This window comes from Lissotriton vulgaris, unplaced genomic scaffold (assembly GCF_964263255.1).
Source record: "Lissotriton vulgaris unplaced genomic scaffold, aLisVul1.2 SCAFFOLD_8353, whole genome shotgun sequence".
NCBI classification, from domain to species: Eukaryota; Metazoa; Chordata; class Amphibia; order Caudata; family Salamandridae; genus Lissotriton; species Lissotriton vulgaris.
Genome location: NW_028253797.1, coordinates 24,194 through 50,731, shown reverse-complemented (window position 1 = coordinate 50,731; position 26,538 = coordinate 24,194). Strand labels below are relative to the sequence as shown.

The window sequence follows — 26,538 nt, the reverse complement described above, 5'->3', positions numbered from 1 at the left end:
CAAGAGAGCCAGGGAGGAGAATGCTGCATCATCCAGGACCTCTTCGAGGGTGACACTTTCAAAACCTTTGAACAATGCAAACAGCCCTTCCATGTTACTGAAGCCAATGGACTACAGTATTACCAACTTCACCACTGGTTGCCCACTCCCAAATACACTTTAGAAGCCACTAGCCCCTCACCCCTGTGAGACCCTTTTCCGAAGCCTTGAGGGCACCCACGGCCTAATATCCCGTACATATAAGGTTCTACAACACTCACAATCCAGTCACCTCAACAACTATCCAAAGCAATGGGTAGCTGACACTGGGGAAGAGGTGTCCCCACAAAACTGGGAACAACTATGGCGTGATATCCCAGGATCTACAGGAGCATTCCTCAATGTGAAGCAGCATACAAACTAATGACTCGCTTGTACTATACCCTTGCACAACTACAGAAAATGCTACCTACCCCCCCCCCCCCTCTGCTGGAGATGCCAAACAGCGACAGGGGACTTTATCCGTATATGGTGGTCATATCCTCTCTTAACGATGTTTTGGAAAGAGGTCCTAAGTCACATCAAGGACACGGTGGCATTCCATATACCAACCCCCCCTGGTGATTTTACTGGGTATAAGACCAACTCAACTCAAAGCCATGGCACATTCCGATTGGCGCCTAATCGTGCAGATGCTGAGAGCAGCAAGACAATCCATTGCCCTTCTTTGGAAGACAACGTCTTCCCCTCCGATCTCTGCATGCTTCTTGTGCCCATTGTCACATGGTCCATAAGGACATTGTTGTTTTTTCTAACTTAGCATGAGCACGTTGCAGCCCACCTGCTGCTTTGCGCACTTTACTACATGTCGGTATTTATGCAATATTTTTATAGCTGCTTTCACACGAGCACTCAACGCTGTTTTCATTCTCTGCATGTTACTGGGATTTGACTGAACATTATGAGCGAGGTCGAACAACAATGCTCCTTGTTATTTTGTTCTAGCCAGACCGTAGCCCTTTGACAAAACATTCAGATGCAGCTGGTATTTGGACAGCTTACTTGGATTTTTAGTAGGATACACAAATAGGTGACAGACACTTGGACACTTGGAGAGGGACCTTTCCAGAAAAAGAGTGAGACAGCACCTATGATTTAGATCTACCATCTATAGGCTAAGGTATGGGGTCTGATGACAAAGCCCAGAGATCTTCTTTTATATAATAATACTTCTTCTTAGCAAGGGGAGGGAGGTTAGGCGCTATAGTCTTTTCTCTATTGTCTTTTCATGATGACATCTCCCTTCATGTTATATGGACTAGTTGCTATGCTGACTGTACTATGCATTTTTTTGCTTGTTGTGGCATGTATGCTGCATGTTAGGGCACGTTAGTTAAAATAAATATTTTAAACTGTTCCGTGTCTCTGTCAGATCTTATTGTGGACAAGTACAAGAGTGCATGCGAAAGGTTGTGTCTCGTTACCGTGATTCTTGAGAGATATGGGAGTGTTGTGTTCCTGGGGTGTCTAATCATTTGTTTCTCCATGAGTGAGTAGGAGGGCAAGTGAGACACTATAGCTAGTCAGTCCTGGGCTCGAGGGTACTAAGGTGGTAGGAAGACCCAGTCCCTACACACCAAGGTCCCATATTCCTGTGCATAGTTCTGTATTTCTGCAGAATACCTGCCATATGGCGCCACCAACGTTTGGTCTGGTACTTATTCGCGAGACCCCCAAGTATTGCTTGTGCTCGCCAACAATCCCTTCTCACCGGTTTCTGGAGACGTCTGTGGTGTGAGGGCTTAGCCTCCTATATTTGTATTTTATAGGTCTGTCAAGCTTGAATTTTAAAAAGCTTTTTACTCTCTCTCAACCCGGTTTTGCGCTTCCGTTCTTTCAGTTTATCCTTTTCCATTTTTATTATGGCAGTCGCTATTGCGGCACCTAACCACGCAGTGGTCACGGCATTCTTGAATCAACGTGGAGTTCCCAATGCAGGGATAACATTATTTCTGTTTTTGAGGCGGGCGCGGCTCACTACGTTTAGGTCTTTTACTCTTGGGTTACATTTCCGGCAGTGGATGGGAATGATAATTTGTTTCATGAATATACAGCAGCCGCAGTACCGCAGGCTTTTTGCCCTTATGCATTGCTTGAAGTTCCGTTGACGGACTTGGAGCATACCATCTTGTTTAATAGTGCCCTTCCTCACCCTGTTTCTGTGGTCTGTTTAGGCCCCTTATCAGTCGATGGAGCCACTTGGCCAATTTTGGCAGGTTTTGCACTGCATCCAAATTATCTTAATATTACACTCACTGAGCTACATCAGTTACATACAACGCTGATTCATATACACAGAAGTCTGATTCAGTTTATGTCGCGTGCGATTCAAGTGGCTCCGGCAGGACATGGTGGTGGTCTTGTTATTAGTCCGTCATGATTAATTCAGTGATGGGCAAACGTCCTCAAAACCGTGATGACTTTCCATTTTGGCTTGCACAACAATTTGAACAACTTGAAGCTGTCTTTCCACATACTACTCCTGTAGAAAAACACAGGATCCTCATAATGAGTTGACCGAGTGGTTTGATTCCTGCTTTAGGTGACGGCATCACCTGAGAGATGGTGTTTGTGTCCAGCCCTGGATTTGGGGATGAAGTTAGTGGGAATGTTCCCTATTGTCTCCGATATGACTCTGACCAACATTAAAGGTGAGGCAGTTTGCTTGCAGGTACACCAACGCCTAGCGGCGGTGGCCGATGTGGGTCAGCAACGGCAGTTGCCGATTATCATAGCAGATGTAGTTACATCTTTAGGTTGGAATAGCTTAGGCATTCATCTATTTAGTCAACCACCAATTAAGTCCCCTCCTGATAAGGAGGGTTGTCCAGTCTTTCCTAAAAAGGCTTGGAACAGAAATCAGTGACAGCATCAACAGAAGTCTAGTTCCCGTGGAGGTTTGCCTCCACCTGATGCTTCTAAACGTAGATATGATTTGCATGACCATTCTAAAATTAAGACACCTGAGAGGTTGCAGGTTCCTGATCCTCGTTCTCCTTGTTCCTTTCAGGAATCTTCGGATCAACAATTCGATGGAGGATGACAACAGGATAGCTGAGAAGGCAAGTGTGCGCAAGCAAGAGGCGACTAGCAGCGCCAGTTTTATGTGAAAGTCAAGCCGGGGGAACCACCCAAATATCATGCCCCATTTCAGAAGAAAAATTGTTTCTGCTTTGACTGCAAAGTATGCCTCAGATGCTGAGAACCCTGCTCCTCGACAGGAGTTTGGCACTATCCCTTCTTGACAGTGCGGCGGAGGTTACCATAGTGCGCCAGACACTCCACCAGCATCTGGAGGCGAAAGCAACTGATACTTTGCTGTGCTCGCTTACTCCCCGGTCCACCGCAGCTTTTAGCGCTGTTTGATGTGGAGGGAGGCAAGCAGCACTACTTCCTGGTTGCTCCATTGGAGGCGGCCATACTTGGTGGGTTGACGCGCTAGTCTCCCACTCCGCCCTGATTACTAAAGGGCTGGCTTGAAGCGCGCGTGTAATTGACTCACGAATTTCCATCGCGCTAGCGCTTGGCAGCAAGGAAGGCTGCTACAAGCGTGTCCCTGCATTTCTACACGCAAAACTGGTTTTAGATCGTTTTTAAAATACTTGAATTAAATGTAGCATAGTGTAAAGATTTACTTGCTGTGTGCTGTGTGCTGTGCTCGCTTACTCCCCGGTCCACCGCAGCTTTTAGCGCTGTTTGATGTGGAGGGAGGCAAGCAGCACTACTTCCTGGTTGCTCCATTGGAGGCGGCCATACTTGGTGGGTTGACGCGCTAGTCTCCCACTCCGCCCTGATTACTAAAGGGCTGGCTTGAAGCGCGCGTGTAATTGACTCACGAATTTCCATCGCGCTAGCGCTTGGCAGCAAGGAAGGCTGCTACAAGCGTGTCCCTGCATTTCTACACGCAAAACTGGTTTTAGATCGTTTTTAAAATACTTGAATTAAATGTAGCATAGTGTAAAGATTTACTTGCTGTGTGCTGTGTGCTGTGCTCGCTTACTCCCCGGTCCACCGCAGCTTTTAGCGCTGTTTGATGTGGAGGGAGGCAAGCAGCACTACTTCCTGGTTGCTCCATTGGAGGCGGCCATACTTGGTGGGTTGACGCGCTAGTCTCCCACTCCGCCCTGATTACTAAAGGGCTGGCTTGAAGCGCGCGTGTAATTGACTCACGAATTTCCATCGCGCTAGCGCTTGGCAGCAAGGAAGGCTGCTACAAGCGTGTCCCTGCATTTCTACACGCAAAACTGGTTTTAGATCGTTTTTAAAATACTTGAATTAAATGTAGCATAGTGTAAAGATTTACTTGCTGTGTGCTGTGTGCTGTGCTCGCTTACTCCCCGGTCCACCGCAGCTTTTAGCGCTGTTTGATGTGGAGGGAGGCAAGCAGCACTACTTCCTGGTTGCTCCATTGGAGGCGGCCATACTTGGTGGGTTGACGCGCTAGTCTCCCACTCCGCCTAACCTACTTAGTCCCTCGCCCAATCGCGCAGCGGTGACGCGCAGCGGGAGCGCCGTAGACGCGCCGGAGAGGCGCCAGAGAGAAGCCAGTCTGCGCCAGTCCGCGTCCAGACGCTTCCTGCTACCTGCGGTAAGACCTGCCCACCATGGCTGGGGCTGTACCTTTGGTGGTGTATGACAGTTCTACTCTCCATGCCCTACGTAATGCCACTAGCCCGGCCTGTGATCACCTGGCTCTGCCTGCTCTTTCAGAGTTCATTTGCAAACACTGTAACTGGACGCCCTCAATGTGCGTCAACCGACGCCCATTTTCCGTTCAGGAGTGGAGAATGTTCCTACTAAACTGTAGGTCTTTCAATAAACACCAAATTGAATTACGTTTACTGATTGAGGAGCTCAATCCCCACGCCCTTTTCCTAACAGAAACCTGGCTTCAGGCAGACAGCGATCCGACCGTTGTCGGAGCCATCCCTCCAGGATTCACTCTTAAGAGACTGGACCGCCAAACTGGGAGAGGTGGTGGATTGGCTATTGTCTATCGGGACAATTACAAGTGCCGTACCACCCCTTTCATGTCATCGACTTGCGAAAGCCTTCAATTTTCGCTAGAACTCTCCCCCACTACCACCTTCTCTGGTATTCTCATCTATCGCCCTCCCGGCGCCCTCACTGACTTTATTACTAAGATCACCGAGTTGGCGGCCAGTGTCATCTTATCTTCACCTAATCTGACCCTGTTGGGGGACCTTAACCTGCACTTCGATGACCCTCTTGACAATGCCGCTAACTCACTCCGTGCCAATTTCCAAGCTTTGGACCTCTACCAAAAGGGTTTCCTTGCCACGCACAATAGAGGCCATCTCCTCGACACGGTCTTTAGTAATATCAATGACATCACAGTGGAGACCCCTATCCCTTTACCTTGGACGGACCATTTTGTGATACCTTTCATCTGGCGCACTAACACGCTTCCCTCTGCCTATTGTCCTGCCAAACGCCTAGCTAGGAAATGGTCCTCTCTCCCCATCCCTGCATGGGAGGCTGCCTTGGCTAGAGACCCTCCGGGGAAGGTGACGCATGCCAACGCAGCAACCAACAATTTTGACGGCTGGATCACCTCTACACTTGATTTGGTCCTTCCCGCTCAAAATAATAATCTCATAAAAAAACCAAAACCAGCCCCATGGTATACCCCCGCACTTAGGAGTATGAAATTAGCCTGCCGCAAGCTGGAAAGAGCCTGGAGACAGGACTATTCCCAAACTAAGAAGGACGAATATAGAACCAATATCAGGCTATACAAACAGGAGCTAAAAGTAGCCCAAACCTCCTTCTACGATAGCAGAATTCAAGCAGCAGCTAATGCCCCTAGGGAAATTTTTAAAATTGTGAAATCTCTTGTCTCCCCCCCAGTTGAATGCCCCGAAATTGAGGGCGCTCAAAACCGCTGCAATGATCTGGCTAACTTCTTTTCTCAGAAGATTCTCACAATCTACTCCTCATTTGAGGACTCTAATAATGAGATGGAACCCCCTACTCCTCCAACCTTTGATGCCTTGGCCTCTTGTAGGCTAGACACTATTCCTCTCTTGGACGCCCCAGCACTGGATAAATTGACTGTGAAAGTCACCTCTGGCTCTCCCAATGATCCAGCACCCCCAAACACCCTCAAATTGGCGATGGATACGATCCGCCCTATTATACTGGATGTCCTTAACACCTCCATCTCCTCCAACTCTGTTCCCCCGACATGGAAGTGCGCAATGGTTAGAGCGCTGCTAAAAAAGCCCAATCTCGACCAAACCAATTTAGCAAACTACCGTCCCATCTCCTTGCTCCCATGGTTGAGCAAACTGCTTGAGAGGCACGTAAACAACATCTTAACGAACTATCTGGAGTCAAACAGTCTCCTGCGTGCCTCTCAGACAGGGTTCCGTCCGCGACATGGGACGGAAACTGCACTTCTAGCGGTCACGGAAGAAGCAAGAGCTGTGTTGGACCGGGGCGGGAAAGTCGCCATTATTTTATTGGACCTGAGTGCCGCGTTCGACACGGTGAACCATGTCACGTTGTTGCAGCGACTAGCGGACATGGGCGTGGCGGGCGCGGCCCTGGAATGGCTGACGTCTTTCCTGACCGACCGGTTCTTCCAGGTCTTCGAGGGTGAGGCAGTATCATCTAAACATTCTCTCAGGTGTGGGGTTCCTCAGGGCTCCTCCCTGAGCCCCACCCTGTTTAATGTTTACATGGAGCCTCTAGACAGAATAGTCCAACCCTTCGGTGTGCGTATCGTCACCTACGCGGACGATACCCAACTGGTGGTCTCTTTAGACCACGCGGAGGGTTCGTCCCACACCTTAGGTCCCTGTCTAGAGGCGGTCGCCAGATGGATGCATTCCTCCTGTTTAAAGCTCAATGGAGAGAAAACAGATGTCATTCTGCTGGGTAATTCTCCCCCCTCTGTCTTTACATCCATCTGGCCACCATGTCTGGGTGAGCCTCCGACTCCCAGGCCCCAGATAAAGAGCCTGGGGATCTGGCTTGACCCAGCCCTGAATTTTTCAGTACAAGCCACTAAGATTGCAGCCACCTGTTTTGGGTTGATGAGGATGCTGCGGAAGGTGCTCCCTCTGCTCCCTTTTCAGGCCAGGAGGATTCTTGTCCAGGCCCTGATATTGTCGCGCCTGGACTATGGGAACTCTCTTTTTTTGGGAGCCCCCTCCTTTGTCATCCAAAAGCTCCAAGTCACCCAAAACAGTGCGGCCCGCCTTCTCTACAATCTTCCTCGCCGACAGTCAGCCAGGGATGCCTTAAGAGAGCTCCATTGGCTCCCTATTGCGGCGAGAGTGCAATTTAAATCTATGTGTATTTTACACAAGGCCTTCCATCACACTGGTCCCGCAATCTTGCAGACTTTGGCCACCCCCTACCTGCCTGGACGTTCTCTCCGCTCTGGCTCCCTTCAGCTGGCCACCTCCGTCAGAGTCAAGAAGGCTCGATGGGGTGGTCGCTCCTTTTCTCATAACGCGGCTAGGCTCTGGAACGCCCTCCCCCCATCTCTTCGGGAAATCACCAATCATCTTGCTTTTAGGAAAACCCTCAAAACACACCTGTACGCAAAAGCACACTGATCTGCCCTGCGCATGCAATAATAAAGAGTAAGTCAAGAGCGCTACGAGGCCTCCGGGTAGATAGCGCTTTACAAGTGTAATTTAATAATAATAATAATAATAATAATAATAATAATAATAATAATAATAACTTTCATTACCGTAGAAACAGCTGACACTTGAGTTGCCCCTGCTCATAGACTTTATTAAATGATTCTCCAAATTGACGGTGATATTAAATACCCGATTAAAGCAGTGTTTTGGGAGAATCTCACTACTTCCTATGATATTTTGTTAGCGAAGGTTGATTGGTCTCCCCCTTTTATCGTAGCTTCCTCCAGAGGGGAAGGTGTTATTCTACCAAGTTTTTTACAATATGTTCCCGATGACAATAAAAAGGCTTATGCCTCGCAGTTGGCTTTGTCATTGGCCCCAGCTTTATATCGCAATAAGGCAGGTTGGGACTAGAGTTCTCCGGTTCATGTGATTCCTTTGTGTTCCACACCTCAGCCCTAACCACACTATCCAATCAAACGAGATGCTAAAGTGTCCATAAGTGACATCTTGACGTAATTGGAATACCAGGGTGTGATTGAACCCTGTGTTTCATCGATGTATAATCCTCTTTATTCCGATATTGACACCGAACTGTTCATATCGCATACTTTTAGATTACAGACATTTACAGACGTTCGTACCTTTGCAGTCCAGAACACACATAGCTCTGCGTTAGTGAATAACATTGTTTGAAAAAAGAACAAAAACATTTTGGATATTGCCAACAGTTTTTACTGCCACTCTTTGGCTCCTGAGAGCCGTGATTTGACCACATTCAGTGCGTTGGGCAATCAGCAATGCTACGCGAGATTACCTATGAGATGTAAGAATAGCCCTAGTGTGTTTGCGGCACGCATAGTGTCCCTTTTGCATGAGATCGACCCTGATGCCTTCTCATACGTTGATGACATATACTTGACGGATGATGAATTAGAGCTGCATCTCTTGCATGTGGACCACATTATCGCACATTTTGCAAACTCTGGCTACAAATTCAATTTTACTAAGTCTCAAACCGCCTTCTTGGCGGTTCTTTTTCTTGGCAAAAAAATCAACAATGAAGGTTGGCCCCCCACTTTCTGGAGAAATGTGCTCAATTGCAACCTCCATCTACACTTAAAAAAATTGCAATCTTTGCTGTTTTTTTTATTTCGGGAGGACATACATTCCTGATTATGCTCAGTGTATCAAACCGGTGTACTCATTGATACAACCTTCTTTTTCGGCTTCCAGTGGGCTTCCGGAACATCCCACAATTCTTCGGTCTCTGCAGTCTGATCTGCTTGTGACCAACTTCTTGTTAACACAAGACAATTCTACAAATTTGGTCAAAAGAATTGTACCTGGGGCGTAAGGCTTTACTTACTTGACGTTCAATGAAGGGGACACCGTCCCCATTGCTTATAAATCGCATTTGTATACTACATTTGTGATGCGTTTCTCTTCTACAGAAATTCTTTTGACAGCAGTACAGATGACGATTCTGAAAGAACACTCTCTGGCTCAGGGTAAACGCATTTTCATGGTTTCATCGGTTCCTGCTTTAGAAGCAGTTACAAAGGCTAGTGTCCTGAATTCAAAAGCCTTGCATCCTCGTTGGCTACAATGGGCTACTTCTTTGACTTCGGCTGATGTCAACTTTATCTTTGATCCTTCTTTACAGATGCCGGAGTTTTTGCAGTATGAACATGTTCATCTAGCTTCTTTAGCAATACTCCCTCTTGATCAGTACAAATGCATTATTTAAACTGATGGAGCAGCACAGCCCGCCGTTGGTTCTAAACATGCTTATACAGCAGCCTGCGCAATTGTGGCAGGAAACATTGTTGATGGTGATTTTAAATCCTCCTTGGTGCACACACAGTCTCTTGGTGATTACACAGCTCAATTGGTGGAGCTACCTGCTTGGGTTTTAGCTCTTGAGTTTGCTGACCCTGAGGTTCCAACACTTTTAGTGTGCGATTCGTTTTACTGTGTACAATCCTTCAATGACAACTTATTCTTCTAGACACAAAATGATTTTCGTGATTCTAAAGGTAGCACCATTAAGCATAAAACGCTTTGGGTTAAAGTGGCTGCTCTTAAGGAGCGCTTTCCACCCAGACATATTATCCATACTTTGGGGCCATCAACGTGTGGGAGCACATGCTGGTGGTAATTCAATAGACACAGAATTGATGGACGGAATGCAGAACAAATTAAAACATTTACCCCCAGTCAAGAGATCTGTGCCTCATGGGAACAGTCCAGCCTGAACTGCCAAGCCAGGTCCTCCCTGGACCGGAAACAAGCATCCTAGAACCGGTTTCGGGGTTTCACCCCTCTTCAGCCAGGATAGCTTGATTCCAGTGGCACAGTGAGCCCAGGACACACATTTGGGCATACCTGGCACACTTAGGGCAAGAAAGCAAAAGATACAAAATTGATGGACAGAATGCAGAACAATTCAAAACATTCACCCCCAGTCAAGAGATCTGGGTTAAATCCATCATTCTTTTGCTCACCATGCCACCCCAGTTTAGACCTGGCCATATGCAAATCAGTCTTGACTCTGTGCCTCATGGGAACAGTCCAGCCTGAACTGCCAAGCCAGGTCCTCCCTGGACCAGAAACAAGCATCCTAGGACCAGTTTCAGGGTTTCACCCCTCTTCAGCCAGGATAGCTTGAGTCCAGTGGCACAGTGAGCCCAGGACACACATCTGGGCATACCTGGCACACTTGGGGCGAGAAAGCAAAAGATACAAAATTGATGGACAGAATGCAGAACAATTCAAAACATTCACCCCCAGTCAAGAGATCTGGGTTAAATCCATCATTCTTTTGCTCACCATGCCACCCCAGTTTAGACCTGGCCATATGCAAATCAGTCTTGACTCTGTGCCTCATGGGAACAGTCCAGCCTGAACTGCCAAGCCAGGTCCTCCCTGGACCAGAAACAAGCATCCTAGGACCAGTTTCAGGGTTTCACCCCTCTTCAGCCAGGATAGCTTGATTCCAGTGGCACAGTAAGCCCAGGACACACATCTGGGCATACCTGGCACACTTAGGGCGAGAAAGCAAAAGATACAAATTTGATGGACAGAATGCAGAACAATTCAAAACATTCACCCCCAGTCAAGAGATCTGGGTTAAATCCATCATTCTTTTTCTCATCATGCAACCCCGGTTTAGACCTGGCCATATGCAAATCAGTCTTGACCCTGCGCCTCATGGGAACAGTCCAGCATGAACTGCCAAGCCAGGTCCTCGCTGGGCCGGAAACAAACATCCTAGGACCGGTTTCTGGGTTTCACCCCCTCTTCAACCAGGATAGCTTGATTCCAGTGACACAGGGCCCGATTCACAGAACTAACTTAAGACTAATTCCTAAACTTACTACTTTTGGTATTCACAGAATGCACTTACTACTTTTGGTATTCAAATAATGGATTTACGACTACTAACTTCCGGCTCGGGGGCGGAGCTTCCGGCTTGGGGGCGGAGCTTCAGGCTTGTAGGCGGAGCTTGTGGCCCAGAGGCGGAGCTTGTGGCCCAGAGGCGGAGCTTCCAGCCCAGAGGCGGAGCTTGCGTCCCAGAGGTGGAGATTTCAGCCATGGCTAAATCCCCACCTCTGAGCCGGAAGCTCTGCTTCCGGGCTGCAAGCTCCGCCTCCGGGCTGCAAGCCCCACCCCCAAGCCGGATGCTCCTCCCCAGGGCCAGAATTTACGGCCAGAGTGCTGACGTAAAGTTAGTAGTCGTAAATCCATTCTGTGAGTACCAAAAGTAGTAAGTGCATTCTGTGAATACCAAAAGTAGTACGTTTAGGATTTTGTCTTAAGTTAATTCTGTGAATCGGGCCCACAGTGAGCCCAGGACCCACGTCTGTACATACCTGGCGCACTTAGAGCGGGAAAGTAAAAGACACACAATTTATTGGACGGAATGCAGAAAAAATCAAAACATTCACCTCCAGTCAAGAGATCTGGGATAAATCCATAATTCTTTTGCTCACCATGCCACCCCAGTTTAGACCTGGCCATAGGCAAATCAGTCTTGACCCTGTGCCTCATGGGAACAGTCCAGCCTGAACTGCCAAGCCAGGTCCCCCCTGGACCGGAAGCAAGCATCCTAGGACCGGTTTCACCCCTCTTCAGCCAGGATAGCTTGATTCCAGTGACACAGTGAGCCCAGGACACACGTCTGGGCATATCTGGCGCACTTAGGGCGAGAAAGCAAAAGATACACAATTGATGGACGGAATGCAGAACAAATCAAAACATTCACCCCCAGTCAAGAGATCTGGGTTAAATCCATCATTCTTTTTCTCACCATGCAACCTCGGTTTAGACCTGGCCATATGCAAATCAGTCTTGACCCTGTGCCTCATGGGAACAGTCCAGCCTGAACTGCCAAGCCAGGTCCTCCCAGGACCGGAAACAAGCATCCTAGGACCTGTTTCAGGGTTTCACCCCTCTTCAGCCAGGATAGCTTGATTCCAGTAGCACAGTGAGCCCAGGACCCACGTCTGGACATACCTGGCACACTTAGGGTGGGAAAGCAAAAGACACACAATTGATGGACAGAATGCAGAATAAATCAAAACATTCACCTCCAGTCAAGAGATCTGGGATAAATCCATAATTCTTTTGCTCACCATGCAACCCCGGTTTAGACTTGGCCATATGCAAATCAGTCTTGACCCTGTGCTTCATGGGAACAGTCCAGCCTGAACTGCCAAGCCAGGTCCTCCTTCCTGGACTGGAAACAAGCATCCTAGGACCAGTTTCGGGGTTTCACCCCTCATCAGCCAGGATAGCTTGATTCCAGTGGCACATTGAGGCCAGGACCCACGTTGGTAATTCAATGGCTGAGGGGGCAGCCAAATCTGCAGTAGCCACTTGTTCAGTAGCAGCAGTCATTAGGTCTTTGACTAAAATTGATGATGGTATTTTGGTGGCTATAGCTGAGACGAAGGAGGGAACCGAGTTTCCCCAAGGTTTCCCTTCATGCTATACATATCACTTGTCTTCCGATCAAGTCTCATTTGCAACTATTCTGTCAGTTGGGGAGCGACTGATTCCCAACGAGGACCACAGACTTTCTTTGATCATTGCCGCTCATGAAGGCGTGACTTCTGCCCATGCCGGAGTTACTGCGACAATTTCACTTTTACAGCAACGTTTCTGGTGGCTTGGTTGATATAAACAGGCACGTAAATATGTTCCTTCTTGTGATATTTGTCAACAAATTAGGCCTTCTACTGTTATACGTCCACCCTACACTCAACTTTACATCTCTAAGAAGCAGCCATTTGGTTGCATTTATCTTGATCACTGCTGTCCTTTGACGTCTGATACTGTTTTTAAACACATCTTGGTTGCAGTGGATTCGTGCACTCGATTCCTTTGGGTTTGGCCGCAACCCAGTGCTAACACTCAAACTGTTATAAAAGATTTGCGTGTCTTTGTTGGGACATTTTCCTGTTGCACCTTCCATTCTGACCAAGGTCCTGTGTTTGCCTCTAAGGCTTACCGGGATGCAATGAAGTCTCCGGGGGTGTAGGTGAAATTCTTGTGTCCCTATCAGCCTTTTTTTGTCCTTTTTCGAGTATTATATAGCGCAAACTAGACCGGAGGATTTCAGGTATCAGAGAGCTTTACAAGAGCAGCGGTTTCATTACAGATGGACACATTCATTTATTTTTATTAGGCACAGGGAGATTATGTAATTTGCCTAGAATCACTGGATGTTGAGAGTGGTTGCCGAAACTTAAACCCGGCTCCCCAGCTTCAAGGTCAAACGCTCTAGCCGTAAGACCACATCCTCTCCCCAATTTATAGCAAGCCAAACATCAACATCCAAAGCCCAACGGAAATCATTTAAACTCTAGGATATCAAATTTAACTGTGGGTTAAAAAGAAGTTAATGTCATCAAACATTCCCCAAGCGCATGTTACATGCGAAGCGAAATCAAGGAACGTGCACTTAGCTTCTCCGTGACCTGATGCAATTCCTCCACGGGAGCCGGCTCGAAGGAGTTCTCCGCTATTTCAGAAGATCTCCGTGAAAGGCGATGACGCAGCGGGAGGCTTGTTCGTAGGGGAAGGCTGCCATTGCGACGAAAGGAAATGAAAGCCAAGCAATAAGTGTTGTGGGGCATGGCTATTTATGGCCAATCGTTGTGCGTAGGCGGGCATGTTGTAGCAACATGTCTAGCAACGTTGCTTCACCACCAGATTAGCTGCAGCATGCCCCAGTCTCGTGTGTTGCCCTGGGAACCGGGAACAAAGCTGATGCGTGTTTTTCTTTAGCGTGTACCGGTTCTTTTTAAAATAGAACATTCTCTTACGACTGCCATTTGGAGTTTACAAAGTATTTGGCAGCTTCAATTGGCCTAAGAAATGGATGCCCCCAATGTTAAGGAGCAATGGCAAAGTTAGTTGGTCTAACATACAAGCATTGGTAAAAGCAAACATTCTTTTAAACATACATTGCAACATGGTTAATGCAGAAACCATGGGGATGTCGATAGATGACACAAGCCACCATGGACCCTGTGTGATGTGTCTTCCTGACACTCATCGGTGTCATAATATCTGGGGTGCCTATAACCTGGTACTAGGAACTTATAAGGGTACCCCAGTATCCAATGTGGGGTGTACTTAAGTACTGAACATAACAATTTATGGAGAAAGCAGATAACATGGGGTCCTGATTAGCAGGATCGCAGTCAGGCTAGTCAAATATAGCTTAGCACCAGGAAAAAAGTGGGGGTAACCTTAGAAGCAGATCCTACTTTCCTACAGTAAACTATTAAATTTTACTAATAATACATATGTCAATCCCACTCCAATTTATACAACAGTAGACATACTGTTGAACGCAGGGGAGGTAAAATGTACTAGTCCCACTCCACGCAGTGCAACAGTAGAGAAAGTGTTGGATTGCAGAGGGGTAAAATTTACAATTCCCACTCCACTTAGTGCAACTGTAAAGAAAGTGTTGGATTAGGGAGGGGTAAAAGTTACTATTCCCACTCCACTCAGTACAGCTTTAGGGAAAGTATTGAATTGCAGAGGGGTGAAATTTACTATTCCCACTCCAGTCAGTGTAACAGTATGAAAAGTGTTGGTTTGTGGAGGGATAAAATGTACTATAACCACTCCAGTCACTAATTCACTTCAACAAAATAAAATAATTTCAGAAACAGACTAAATAACAAAATAAATGTAAATTTAAAAACTATATATTTTTCAAATAATGAAATATTTATTACAATGTTTAATACATATAAATTACTACAAATATTATTATAATTAAGATACACTATTTATTTCTCTGACCAGGTCCCCAATCTTCGGACCAAGGCAGATCTTGCTGGCATAACCATCACTTCCCCATTGTTTGTGCGTTTTACTTAGCCGTTCCTTTATAAACGCGAAATTCATTGAGTTCCTGTAAAACAGGCAAACGTTCATTGTTGTCAAATAGTGTTTCAGCCACCACTGTACTGACACTATCGAGGTCTGGTACCTACATTCTCACACCAAACAGGAGTTCATAAGGAATACAACCCCCCTGGGGATTTTACTTGGCATGTTGTTACGTGCCCTCTGAACAACATTGCTTTTGAGGACTGCTTAAGTCATGGTTTTTCCTCTCAACGACCGAATTTTCCTCAGGATGGTAAGGGAGGAGTACTGCAAGGCCACATCCAAACCTCCCATGGCTTCTTTGTAAGCCAGAGAGCTAAAGGCCAGACTATAGTCGCAATGTAGTGTGCTATTGAGTATGAGCCAATGAAGACTCACAAATCCTTTATTACAGTTTGAGCATCAGCTGAGCGCTGTGGCCAAACCCACAGGAATCTGGATCATGAATTCACTGCCACCAAGATGTACTTGTAAGCCCCATCTGATTGTAAGGCACCGCAGGGATCCCAATACACACATGCCAAGGGCTTGTCTTAAATCAAACGAGATGTCTCTGCTGGACGTGCCAAGGTGGAGCCCTTCATCTGCTGGCAGATGTTGCATTTAAGGATAAAATCCTTGGTCTGTTTTGATAGACCTGGCCACCAATAGCGGTACTTCAGTAATTAAACTGTACCAATAATCCCTGCATGAGCGAACCCAGACCCTACTAGTGGGCTCACTGACTGGTTTTAGCCAGCCTGCCGCCACAGACGAGTTTCTGACCCCTTGGGTGTGGGCCTTTGCTCTCAGGTGTCAGAAACAAATCCTGCCCGGGTAGAGGATTTTTTTACACCCCCTCCCACAGAATGACCTACAGATTAGCATTCCAAGGCAGGTCCACGAGACAACCGCCTTTGGTATGCCAATCTAGATTCCCTCACAGGAGAGGATGCTGACCGCCTTTGACCAGGGCCCATTTGGCACTTGAGCAAGGCAGGAAAATTAGTAGTCAGATAGGCGTGTTCACCTCCAGGCTAGTACCACCCTTCAGGGGGACTACCTGAAATGATCACAACCTTTCAGAGTCTGCCATCTTTGTGATGGCCAACTGAAGAACTCGTGAAAGTAGTGATATTGGGGGTGTAGGACCCCAGGGGTCAATAGCTGAATGGCTATTACCCTAGACTCCGCTAACGCCCCTAAATCTAGTATTTATGGGAGACCGTGGCATCAGGAGATCAGATCCTGCCGACCTAAAAGAAGACGGACAGACGTGAAGACTCGCAAGAAACAAGAACAGAAGATCCAGCAACTGACTTAGCGGCCACCCTGCTGACCTGTATGTTATTAGACAGTTGCACCGAAACACAACTTGTCCTGCAGCTGTGATGTCTCCAAACCCTGGGAGAACTGCCAGCACTTCGGCCAAGAACTAGAAACTCCTGTGGAACAGCAGAGCTGCTCCCCTGCACCTTGTAGGTACCAAGAAAGAACTGTAAGGCTCCAAGACTGTGAAAACCAGACATTGGAAAGCATCGCTATACCTGAGCCACCTAGCACCTGGGTGAAGTAGGCCACAGTGCCAACCCAGTCACCAGACCCGATGCCCACCTTAAGTTTCACCTCTGTGGACATATCAATGCCACTTGCGGCCTCTGCTTGCAGGCCCCCTCTACCACGACGCTCCCTGTGGCAAAACCTGATGCCTAAAGACACTTCTGTACCCGTTACCCGTGGCCCAAGGAGACGAGGACTGAAGGCTTCTCCATGTCCCGCAGCATTGTGTGGCCTGAGCCCCCCTGTTGGTTTAGCCCGTCTGGCCTCCCAATCCAAACCTGCAGTCTCCTTTCATGCAGACTGATCCCCATAGACTAACATTGGGCACCGGACGCTGTATTTTGCCACTGCACCCTGCTGCCCTAGGGCCACTGGAGGTGACCTGCTGGCGCTGCCTTGGACCTTGCCCCATACTTACCTTAAGTCCAAGAGATTGGTCTCGTAAGTATCATTACTCTACTGTATCCCATACTTGTTTTTCCTCCCGTAAGATAACATTGCAGCTTCTGAAAATGGTAGAAGTGTTGACTTTTTAAAATTGAAAGAATTTCTATCTCGAAACGTACTCACCTGATCATATTGATTCTGCCTCTTACATATATATAAATGTATTTGTTATTTTTATAAATTGGGGGATCTCCTTATTGAGTTGTGTGTATCGTTTATTTATTGTATGTGTATTTTACCGATGTCTAACACTGATCTCTGATAGGCCTAAGGCTGCTCGGCCTTACTACCCCCTAGAAGAGCATCTTGGGATTGCTAGAGCAAACCCTGTCCACTTATAGGAATATGTGGACTCTTTGTACAGTATACCTCTTTTTGGTGTACTATATAAAGATCCAGCTTCCGACACTCCTCTGTTTCTACCTCATAAGCACCTACCTCTGCACATTCCCTGTTTATTCCTCATAAGCATCTACCTGTGTTTCTCCTCTGTTTGTACCTCATAGGTACCTGCGTGTGCACCTCTTCTGTTTGTACCTCATAAGCAGCTACCTGTGCACCTCTGTTTACTCCTCATAAGAACCTACCTATACACCTCCGGTATTTACATCTTATAACCACCTACTTGTGCACTGCCTGTCTTTGTGCCTCACAAGCAGCTACCTGTGCGCCTCCTCTCTTTATACCTCATAAGCACTTATGTGTGCTCCGCCTCTGTTTATACCTCATAATCCCCTACATGTTTACCACCTTTACTTATATATCGTAATTACCTAAATTTTCGACTCCTTAGTTTATACCTCATAAGCACCTACCTGTGCACCTCCTCCGTCTATAGCTCATAAGCACCTACCTGTGCACGTCATCTGTTTGTACCTTGTGAGCTTCTGCAATGAAGCTTGTAATCCTACACAGACAGCAACGGGCGCATGATTATCAGGCAATTATCTGGCATCTGCTGTGTGAATGCATCAAGTATGTTCCCCTGATTCAGCTAAAAAATAACCTGTTAAATGAGTACACAGACATTGTGGGCGGGTAATAACAGGGAACAAGTTAAACCTGGATGTAAGAAATGCCTTAAGGTAGAAATGCTATATTCAGCTGCGGATGACGGATACCTCCTCGCGCGCTGCCAAAACCCCGTCCGGCCAAAGAGTAGCCTACTCGGCACAAAAGAGACAACACTAAGTCAGATACCCCTGAAAGGAAGAAAAAAAAAGATGAATATGCAGACATCTGCTGGCTGCACTGATATGTCAAATAAATTATTGGTTGTCATAAAGTCTCAATAATAAGGACTAATTACCTGTTATGATTGAATATTAACTTATAGATCAGTGTTTGTTTGCTTTATCTGCGCTTACAATGTAAGGGTCGGGCATTACAATGAACCACTCGTGGTTTTACAGCAAGAGCTGTGGAAGGAGCTGCGGCTTGAAATGCAACAAGGTCTGAACTTTAGATACTTTAGGAAGAACTAAAGAATCTCTTGTGTATGTATTGTGTGCGGCCAGAACCAGGCCCTGCAAGTTGAACTAGTTTGAGGGAGATGGACGGATGTTACAGCAATAAAAATATCTACCTCATCACATGATAATGTTCCAATCTTTCAGATTAGAAGAAACCAGAAATTCTTGAACCAACCCCGGCGTGGGCTGAGATGGTGGCAGTGATTACTTAACGAACAGCAAGGTAAAGACAAGAGTTAGTACTTGAGCTGATATAATGTGAACAGGAAAGCACTGAAGTATGTGAATGCAGTTACCTTTCTTATGTACCTCCAGAGGAGTCAAATTTGTTGTACACTTCCTGAAACTAAATAAACAACCGTACACCCTAATCTCTCTTTTGCCACAATCTGTTGTTTAAATGAAATCTTGTCCACGTGCATCTACCTAAAGCTTTACCTCTAGCACGTGGTGCTCCGTGAGTGCCCTTTCTATACTAAGTTACTCTGTGAGCACTGGTAATTCACCTCCTTTTCAGAAGTTAATAAGATAAGACATGTTCAACAGATTGTTTGCTTAAATATCTGTGTATGGTGAAATAATCCTTGCTAAATTTCAAAGATGGTGAAGTTGAGATGTCGTTAAAAGCCAGTTAAATATTTTGTATTCATATTGTGTTACATTTGCATTTCGTAATTTTAAATCTCTTTACATCCAACAGAACACAAGCTTTGAAAGCATGAAATGCTTTTGAATAACAGCTATTGTTCTGTAAATCTACAAATAATGGTCAGAAATAATGAACTACAGTATTCAGGAAAACATCAGCGCAGTCAGAGACGGACTGACCTGAACATAAACTGACAGATTCCGGAAGAGGCTGTGAAGGATAATTCAGTGTGCGTAAGAGTCTGAGCTGTGCACCTCCACGTCACAGGACTGAGGAAATGACCTCTAGAAAAGTAAGGCACAACACTGACAAATCACCTTCAGCTGTGATCATGGGATCGGTATAACGTGGTTACAGCAGTGCGTTGATTCCTAAAATGATAACAGACCATCATTCAATGCTCTAGGTGTATTGTAAACTCTTCCTGGCTATACCACAGCAACCAGTGTAGAGCACAACAGAGTGGAGACAAACAACTAAAGTGTTAAAGAAAGAGGAGTTCTGCTGTCTAACATTTAGAGCACTGTCCCTATTGCACCAACGGGAAGGATTTATTTTTACCCACAAGTGTCAAAACCTGTTATCCAATCCAAAGACAACATCTCTTGCAAGGAAGCCTGTCTAATATTATGCGTGTGGCAAGTGTTTAGTGGCCATTGTACTTTATTTTTAAATTGGAAATCAAATGTTGTAAATGCCAACAAATGCAGGAAATGTGGGAATAATACAAGTGCTTTATCAACCATGCTGGCCCTTCAGGAAACACAGTCATGGGATGTAGACAAATATATACCCGACCCAGAGACACTAATCAAGAAGGAAGAATCATACACATGCAGCAAAAGCTTTAGTTTCTCATCCATATTAAAGTGCCATCGTCAAACACACACAGGCGAAGAGCTGTTCAGATGCAGTGAATGTGTAAAGAGCTTTAGGCTGTTATCAACCCTAAAAAGACATCAGCGAATGCACACAGGGGAAAAACCATTCGAGTGCAATGAATGTGTGAAGAGTTTTAGTCAGTTATCAGATCTCCAAAGACATCAGCGAACGCATACAGGGGAAAAGCCATACCACTGCAGTGAATGTTTGAAGAGTTTTAGTCAGTTATCACATCTCTACAGACATCAGAAAAAACACGCAGGAGAAAAAACATACAACTGCAGCGAATGTGAGAAGAGTTTTAGTTGGTTATCACACCTCCAAGTACATCTGCGAACACACACTGGGGAAAAGCCATTCAGGTGCAGTGAATGTGTGAAGAGCTTTAGGCTGTTATCAGATCTCCAAAGACATCAGCGAAAGCACACAGAGGGAAAGTCTTACCATTGCTGTGAATGCGTGAAAAGCTTTAGTCAGTTATCACACCTCTACAAACATCAGAAAACACACACAGGGGAAGAAACATACAACTGCAGCGAATCTGAGAAGGGCTTTAGTTGTTTATCACATCTCCAAGCACATCAGCAAAAACACACAGAAGAAAGGCCATTCAGATGCAGTGAGTGTGTGAAGAGGTTTAGGCTGTTATCAACCCTGAAAAGACATCAGCGAACACACACAGAGGAAAAACCATTCAAGTGCAATGAATGTGTGAAGAGCTTTAGTCAGGTATCAGATCTCCAAAGACATCAACGAATGCACACAGGGGAAAAACCATACCAGTGCAATGAATGTTTGAAGTGCTTTAGTCAGTTATCACACCTCTACAGACATCAGAAAACACACACAGGGGAAAAAACATACAACTGCAGCGAATGTGAGAAGAGCTTTAGATGGTTATCACACCTCCAAACACATCAGCGATCACACACTGGGGAAAAGCCTTTCGGGTGTAGTAAATGTGTGAAGAGGTTTAGTCGATCGCCAGACCTACAAAGACATCAGCGAACACACTCTGAGGAAAAACCATACCGTTGCAGTGAATGTGGGAAGAGCTTTAGGCAGTTATTAATCCTACACGGACATCAGCGAACACACACTGGGGAAAAACCATACCATTGCAGTGAATGTATGAAGAGCTTTAGTCAGTTATCAATCCTACGCGTACATCAGCGAACACACACTGGGGAAAAACCATACCATTGCAGTGAATGTATGAAAAGCTTTAGCCAGTTATCAGCCCTCCAAGTACATCGGCAAACACACACAGGGGAAAAACCATACCACTGCAGTGAATGTGAAAAGAGTTTTGGTCAATTATCAATCTTACAAAGACATCAGCGAACACACACAGGGGAAAAGCCATACCACTGCAATGAAAGTGTGAAGAGTTTTAGTCAATTATCAATCCTTCAAGTACATCAGCGAACACACACAGGGTTAAAACCATACCACTGCAGTGAATGTGTGAAGAGCTTTAGACAGTTATCACAGCTCCAAAGACATCAGCGAACACACACAGGGGAAAAGCCATACCATTGCAGCGAATGTGTCAAGAGCTTTAGTCGGTTATCACACCTTCAAGCACATCAGCTAACACACACAGGGTTAAAACCATACCATTGCAGTAAATGTGAAAAAAGCTTTAGTTGGTTATTACACCTCTACAGACATCAGCGAACACACACAGGGGAAAAACCATTCAAGTGCAGTGAATGTGTGAAGTGCTTTAATCAATTATCAGACCTACAAAGACATCAACGAACACACACAGGGGAAAAACCATTCAAGTGCAGTGAATGTTTGAAGAGCTTTAGTCAGTTATCAGACCTACAAAGACATCAACGAACACACAGAGGGTAAAAATCATTCAAGTGAAGGGGATGTATGAAGAGCTTTAGTCACTTATCAGAGCAGCAAAGACATCACCGAACACACACGGGAAAAGCTATTCAAATCAAGGGAATGTGCAAAATTCTTTACTCAATTATATGAGCTACAAAAACATCATTGAACATACACTAGGGAAAAACCATACGACTGCAGTGTATGTGTGAAGAGCTTTAGTTGGTTATCACACCCCCAAAGGCATCAACAAACACACACATGGGATAAAACATACAACTCTAGTTAATGTGTGAAGAGCTTTTGTCAATGACCAGCCCTACAGGGATATCTGACAACACACACATGGGAAAACCATACAATTGCAGTAAATGTATGAGAGCTTTAGTTGGTTATTATACCTCCTAAGACATTGGCAAACTAACACAGGGTTAAAATCATACCATTGCAGTAAATGTGTGAAGAGCTTTAGTCAATCTTCAGAGTTCAAAAGACAACAGAAAACACACGCCGGGGAAACCATTCAAGTCCAGTTAGTAAGAGAAGAGCTTTAGTTGGTTACCAAGCCTACAAAGCCATCAGCAAAGTACAGAAGATGATAAAGTTACAATTATGTGGGGCATTCAAACGCCGGAGGATGTTAAGTAGAAGATAGACACCCCGACTAGCAGAATGGAAGCAACACAGATATTTGTGGAATAATTGTGTCTACTCAGTGATTGATCAATTCATTTCTCTACAGATAAGAAAAATAAATGAAGTTGCAGGAAACACATTAAGACATTAGCAGAGTGCAGACCAAAAGAAAATAAATAGTGTTGTTTTTTACTTTGGTAAAGTAGAGTTATAAAGAACAACATTCACACACACCTGTTCATGCTACTTTTAAAATCAACACTATGGACAGGGCTTGGACTAACGAGGGTATTTTCAGCTAACTTTAGGGATTAATTCTAAAACCTATAAACCCAACACACTCAAACTGATTTAACTGGCAGGCACTGGAGAATATTCATAGTTAATTGTGGGCTTTAGGTGCTTTGTGCAACATTGATGGTTTCACTGCTGCAGCCAGAGGACAGAGTCCAAAAACATGAGAAGTGAAAGTAGGACATTGTGATCTCAAACTCTCTGGGTTAATGCTTGCAGTGCACATGTACCTCCCAAGACCTGACACAGGAGAAGCGATGCTCATTTCCATCATCACATGCATCTGTAAATGCACCCACCATAGGGGTATTTCCCCAGTGACATTCAACAGCTGGATCCTTGGGGATTGGACCGCTCACCACTGACTATGTAAATAATTAATTGTTTGATTAATTGCATGTAAAAATATTTTATGAGTTTCTTATTTGTGGAGAATCATTTGACCAAATCCTAACTGTTTCATGGATAGAATTAGTGCTTGATGGCAAAATTATTGATATGAGAAAACGATGTTGAAATGTTTACTTCTAATGAGGTTTCTTAAGGTTTGACGGTTAAGTAAAGATTAAATATTGAGCACTAAATAATTCCAGCTCTTAGAAGCTAGAATCCACAAGTATCGACTCTCTGTTATGCAGTTCGTGCAACCTTGACACTGGGAAAGAAATCTGGATTCGGAAGGAAAGGAGCACAAATGATATTCAGGTTTGTGTTTACAAGCTAAAAGGAACCCTCATTTTATAAACTCTGATGGTGAATGCACGAACTTAAAAAGCATATGCTGCCTCGTGAGCAAAGAGTGAAAGTTTTTGATGCATTTTAGACTTTCTTAGCCCACAAATAAGATAGACCATAGCATTCAGAATCATCAGAAATTTGCTTTTGTGTTGCTGGAGCCACCAAATACAGTGTTCTCATAACCCAGCCTTGTATAGATGAAGGAGATCACCGATAAAATATTCATGTCACAAGACAGAAAAGGAACACCTTTAGTAGCCAAAGATGGTAGAAACTAATGCATTCCACTGAGTTCATTTTCACAAAGTGCCTAGTCCTTGCTGCTGTGCATCATCACAACCATCTTGTAGTGGTAATTTGGGATGAGGTCACTTCCAGAACTTGGAAAGGAAACTGTTACTTGCTGTTAAATACCAGACTGAGCACAGCACATCTATGCCGCCAGAGTTCTGTCCATCACAGCATGTTTTGCATTGAAGGTTTTGTGAACCAGTGAGAGTCAAGCGTCTAAAGAGAGATCTCATCTGATGGATACTTCTACCTGACGCTTCCTCACTTATAGCATAATCCCAGGTGCCAGTCTGGATCAGGAATCTTCAAGGCTATCACATTGCCAGTAGTAGACTCTAGCATTGCATCAGTAGCAAAAGCAGCATCCGATGACATCACCAAAGCATCCCAGCACAAGGTCATCAATAGCCTTTTACCTACTCCTAAGGCGCTGGTCCAGAGCTTACTCTCTCAAAGAGTCTTATGTTTTCCCACAGGCATTTTCCAACAAGTGGAGTATTGTGTCTCCTCCCTAGAGATCAGGGTTCAAACCCTGTAGGGACTGGGAAGGACTGAGATCTAGAACAGATCCCCTCTTCATCTGCCCTAGTGCCTCGATTCAGACCACGACTACTGGTCTTGTTACTCCTGCCAGAGCAAGCACACAAAGGCCATCAAGGACCATGAGGCGAGGCTCTTCATACGCTGGGCCAGGGACGAAGAGCGCAGTTGACACTGCTTCCGATCACACTACAGGTCAAAATGGAAAATTTCAAGAGACAAACTCTAGCTCTAATGTAACCGGCATTGAAACCAGTAGACTGTACGGTGCCAATCAACCACATCCTGGCCCTGCATTTGCATCAGAGGTATCTATGTTTTGTAGGGGGTTCTATGCAGTAGTAGTTTGTAGTGCTACCCTTTGAGTTAACATCGGCACCTCAAGATTTCAGAGGTGATGGCAGTGGTTTCAATCCATCTCCGAAGGTTGTTCAAACCTATTTTCCCAAACCTGAATGATTGGCTAATCAAAGTTGGATCTCCAGAGGCGGTATCTGCCCATCTACAGTCAAGTGTAGCCCTACTGTTTGACCGGGGTTCTGGACGAATGAGCCGAAATCCCACCCGACGCCCACATATCCAGTTCATAAGGTCAGTACTGGACACCACTCTGCTCCAGGCCTTTCCTCCACCTCTGAGGACTGCAATGGTTCCTTCTTTCCAGCACACCGGGAGAGTCACAGTTCTGAAGGTCCTCTGACTCTCAGGTCTGATGGGTTTCTGCATTCTCCTAGTCCTGCATGTTCTTTGGCTCATTTGAACCCTGCAGTGGTGCCTCTATGAGCAGTGGCTACAGTACGGGGGAGACCCGTCTGACTCCATCATAATCTCCCCCAGTGCTGCAGTAGGAGTGGTTTGCCGATTATGAGTGGCGTCCACTATGGGTATTAGCTTAGGATATCTTCACCTGCTGGGGTACTCCTCAGGTGGACTTGTTTGCCTTTTTGGAAAATGCTCAATGCCAGCAGATCTGTGCCCCCCAGTATCCCTTCATGGGGTGTTGTGGGACATGTTTCAGTTGAGGTGACACTTTCAAGGGCACTACACATTTCCCCTCATTTCTTGTGTTCTGTGGAAAATGCACTAAGACCCAGTTCTAAGTAATTCTCATCGGCCTAGATTGGCCAAGGGAGTGTGGTTCGAAGACCTTCAGCGCTTCGCCAGATGTTCCCTTCTCAAGATGCCATGGAGACTAGACCTTCTCTCCCAGTCGGAGGGAATGGTGCTGTATCCCAATTTCAGAGGCATTCTCCTTCATGCCTGGAGATCCACAGAGGACATATGAACTCCTTGCAGCTGCCACCGGAGGTGGTAGACATCATCTCATCAGTGTGTCAACCCTCTACCAAGTCCATCATAGGAAAAGGTTACTTACCTCCGGTAACAATATTTCTGGTGTATACTCTATCTACTTGAAGAATTTTTATTGACTCGCCCACCTTCACGTTTGATTGATGTGTTATAGGGAGAGTTAATAGGATCCCAAAATTCGTCATCATATTAACTTTATTTTGGTTTGATGAACCATAAAAGTGCACAGTGCGAACAACATTATACATACATAAAAAGATCATAAAACCAGATCACATACAGATATTAATGTAGATGTAAAAAGAGAAAACAAAAATTCAGTCATAAAATAAAAATTGGCAAATACTACCCCCAACGAAATCCCAATACCAGAGACAAAAACCTCAATAAGAGAGACCTTAGAAAACTACTCCTATAGTCGTCCAAGTTGTATGTATTATTTCCATTCATTCAGTCTTTGTTTCGGGTTTTAAAAACTGTAAAAATTCATCAAACATTAAAAGCACATAAGTCAATTATATACACGTTAAGGTCTAAATTTAATTCAAAAGCGAATTAATTAAAAATAAGTCTTAAGATAGAATTAATTACTATCTTGGCCTCCTACACATAATATCAAAATCAAATGCCATGTCAGCATAAGCCTAGTCTTTTTCACCGAGAAGCCCTCTTTTCTAGTCAATATGAATTAGCCATCCTTTATTCTAGAACCTTTTCCAAATACACCATTTGAAAAAGAGGAATCTACATACTGTGAACACTATTGCATGGTTGAAATTGTATTTCAGTATCTGAGGGCCTCTAGGTGGTTAGACAT

The 26,538-nt window shown here is 45.3% G+C and overlaps 1 protein-coding gene across 1 annotated transcript; it reads left to right on the top strand.

Moving 5' to 3' along the window:
- Positions 1 to 19,726: 19,726 nt before the first annotated feature.
- LOC147660749 (uncharacterized) lies at positions 19,727 to 23,090 on the top strand. Its single transcript, XM_086951483.1, has one exon. It carries the CDS (start codon positions 19,929 to 19,931, stop codon positions 21,927 to 21,929), a length of 2,001 nt encoding a protein of 666 aa, XP_086807609.1. The 5' UTR covers positions 19,727 to 19,928; the 3' UTR covers positions 21,930 to 23,090.
- The last annotated feature ends 3,448 nt before the right edge of the window (positions 23,091 to 26,538 follow it).

Bases quoted from the DNA above. Each gene is read 5' to 3' on its own strand.
- LOC147660749 (XM_086951483.1), top strand. From the start codon at position 19,929: ATGCTGGCCCTTCAGGAAACACAGTCATGGGATGTAGACAAATATATA.